Source organism: Electrophorus electricus, chromosome 1 (assembly GCF_041902795.1).
Source record: "Electrophorus electricus isolate QZ-2024a chromosome 1, ASM4190279v1, whole genome shotgun sequence".
In the NCBI taxonomy this organism is placed as follows: Eukaryota; Metazoa; Chordata; class Actinopteri; order Gymnotiformes; family Gymnotidae; genus Electrophorus; species Electrophorus electricus.
In genome coordinates, this window is record NC_137497.1 from 43,367,022 (window position 1) to 43,369,505 (window position 2,484).

Consider the following 2,484-nt stretch of genomic DNA (forward strand, 5'->3'; position numbering starts at 1 on the left):
TGTAAGGGCCGACTTCAAAGGACCTCATTAAAGGTTTATAGAGTCATAGACCCTTTGTAGCGCCATTTTCTCTTTACCCATCTAAGGTGGATAGTTAATTTCCAGGACTCTTCCCAGCGTCTTCCCGTACTCGTTCCTCATTCTTAACACTTCTGTTTTTCTCATGTCCAGCCGTCCGCTTCTTGCATATGTGCACAAGACTGAGGTTCGACTGGACGGTCCGCGCTCCAGCACAGCTACACAGGACACTGAAGTACATTTGCACATTTTGAGTAAGCATGTAAAACTCCAATACACACCTGTGCACTTCCACATCCTTTATCTCAATATCCTTAATCTCATATCTGTAAATGTTTTACTTTTTGTACTTTATATAGACATGTGCATTGGAACATTTATAGATTGGAATCCTTTTTAGAGGATATAAGGATATTGTTTATTCTGTTTATTATTTACTTATTATATGTGTTTATTATTTATACTTATTTTCCTTCTGTTTAGATATTTTTATAGTATTTTACTACATTGTCACTGGCGGCGTGTTACACTACTGCTAATGAACACCTACGTTTTCCACCTGGGATCAATAAAACATTATCTAATCAATCAAATCAAATTTAAATAGATTTTGTCACAAAGCAGCTTCACAATTGTGAAAAAAGTCCAAGCAACCAGTAAACAAGCCAAGGGTGACCGTGGCGAGGAAAAAATCCCTAGAGCATGAGGAAGAAACCTTGAGAGGAACCAAGACTCAAAGGAGGTGGGGTGCAATCCTCCTCTGGGTGATGTTAATCATCCTAATCTCATTCTAATCTCATCCTAATTTTATCCTAATATCATCATAATCTTATCCTAATATCATCCTAATATTATCATCCAAAGTTCACATGGTCAGATGTGAACTAACAACCATATGATACAATTGGTTTAAATTAACATAGAATTATGGCCTTCATCTGACACGACCCAATGATGGTTGTGCATGAGCCATCTACAAGCAGGCCGTCAGATGGTACCTTTAGTTCACTGTGTAGAAAAATCCTTTGGAATGTGGAGAAAATGTTTAAACATGAAATGTGTTGTTCTGGTCCAGGTGAGTACACTGAGTAATCATTTGATCACAGAAAAAAAAAAAACCTGATCTGTAACCTTTGTATTATATTGCATATTGCATTGTGTGTGTGTGTGTGTGTGTGTGTGTGTGTGTATAGAGAGAGAGAGAGAGAGCGAGAGAGAGAGAGTGAGAGAGAGAGAGAGAGAGAGAGAGAGAGAAAGCGAGAGAGAGAGAGAGAGCAACTGTTAAACCACCTAGAAAAAATGCAGTGGGTCAGACAGGTGGACATTACAGGTGACAGAGGTGGGTAACCATGTGGTTAGGACAAAAGATAAACTATTCACTGTCAAATTTTTGCTTTTGTTATACACCCACAGAGTGTTATGAGGAGCGTTTCTATATAAAAGGCGCAGGATAATAACTATTTAAAGAGGAGGCAGTGGGGAACCCGTCCCGTCCGGGACGCTGCCGCCCATGAGAAGGCGCTCAGAGCAACGCGCCCTGTCCCGCGAGGACTGCTCCACTGCTCCGTGGACCATACCAACGCGCGCGAGAGGGGGGTGGGGAGTGGGGGGGGGGGGGGGCTGCACTTAAAAGCGCGCAGCTTTGGGGAGCACGCGATCGCTGCAACTTCAGCACCTGGACAGCGTCCTCCGCGAGCGGCGCCTCTCACCCTCTGACGTGTGCGGCGTGAGTCGACGCACTCCGACATGGCGTGAAAAGTGTCGCCTGTTCAAAAAACTGTCGTCGCCGTTCAAAGCCTGCTGTGCAGACGTCTACGCAGAGCGCTCCACTGAGCGCCACCAGCAGCGCCTTCTTCAGCGCGCACGCAGGCTCGCCCGGTGCAGCTCTGCCGCTTTTCGGGGCGCGTCGGGGAGGACGCTACCCGTGCTCGCCAGGACCGGCGCGCGAGAAAACAGCCCCCCCCCCCCCCCCACCCACCCACCCAGCAGTGCAGTAGGCAAAGATGTCGCGAGTCGGTCGCACGGGGTTAACGCTCTTCGCATGGATTTTCATCAGCAGCTCGCGTGCAGCTCTCCCATCATCCCGTAAGTTGCAGCGGGCGCCGCGGTTCGTGCTCGGTGATGCTTTGCAGTGGCGGGGCATTGCAGGACCCCGATTGCTGGGAGACACGAAGTCGCGCGGTATGCCGTGTGTGCTTGATGCGCGTTCACTGACTTTAACTCGCTGTGCATGGGTTTGTTTCTGATGTTTTTTCCTCTTTGCAAGATTGACTTGGGGCTTTGCTTAACATTCTAGTTGGCGTTATAATCCTGCTAATCTATAAAAAACAACACAAAAGAATCCCTTTTGTCGTAGGCTATATAACTCACACACAGGATATCTGCATGACAGAAACGCACGGGGCAAAACTACTACGCCTTTCTCTTCTGTCTGTTTGTTCTGGGCTATAAGCACAATGCAGACAG

General features: G+C 46.9%; 1 protein-coding gene across 2 annotated transcripts in view; it reads left to right on the forward strand.

The window, feature by feature from the left end:
* The first annotated feature begins 1,653 nt into the window (after positions 1-1,653).
* Positions 1,654-2,484, forward strand: part of cntnap2a (contactin associated protein 2a) — a 300,311-nt gene continuing 299,480 nt past the window's right edge. For both annotated transcript variants that reach the window (XM_035526372.2, XM_035526373.2), the window contains exon 1: positions 1,654-2,103. In XM_035526372.2, the coding sequence (XP_035382265.1) occupies positions 2,022-2,103 (82 nt within the window). In that variant the 5' untranslated portion in view covers positions 1,654-2,021. The remainder of the gene's footprint in view (positions 2,104-2,484) is intronic.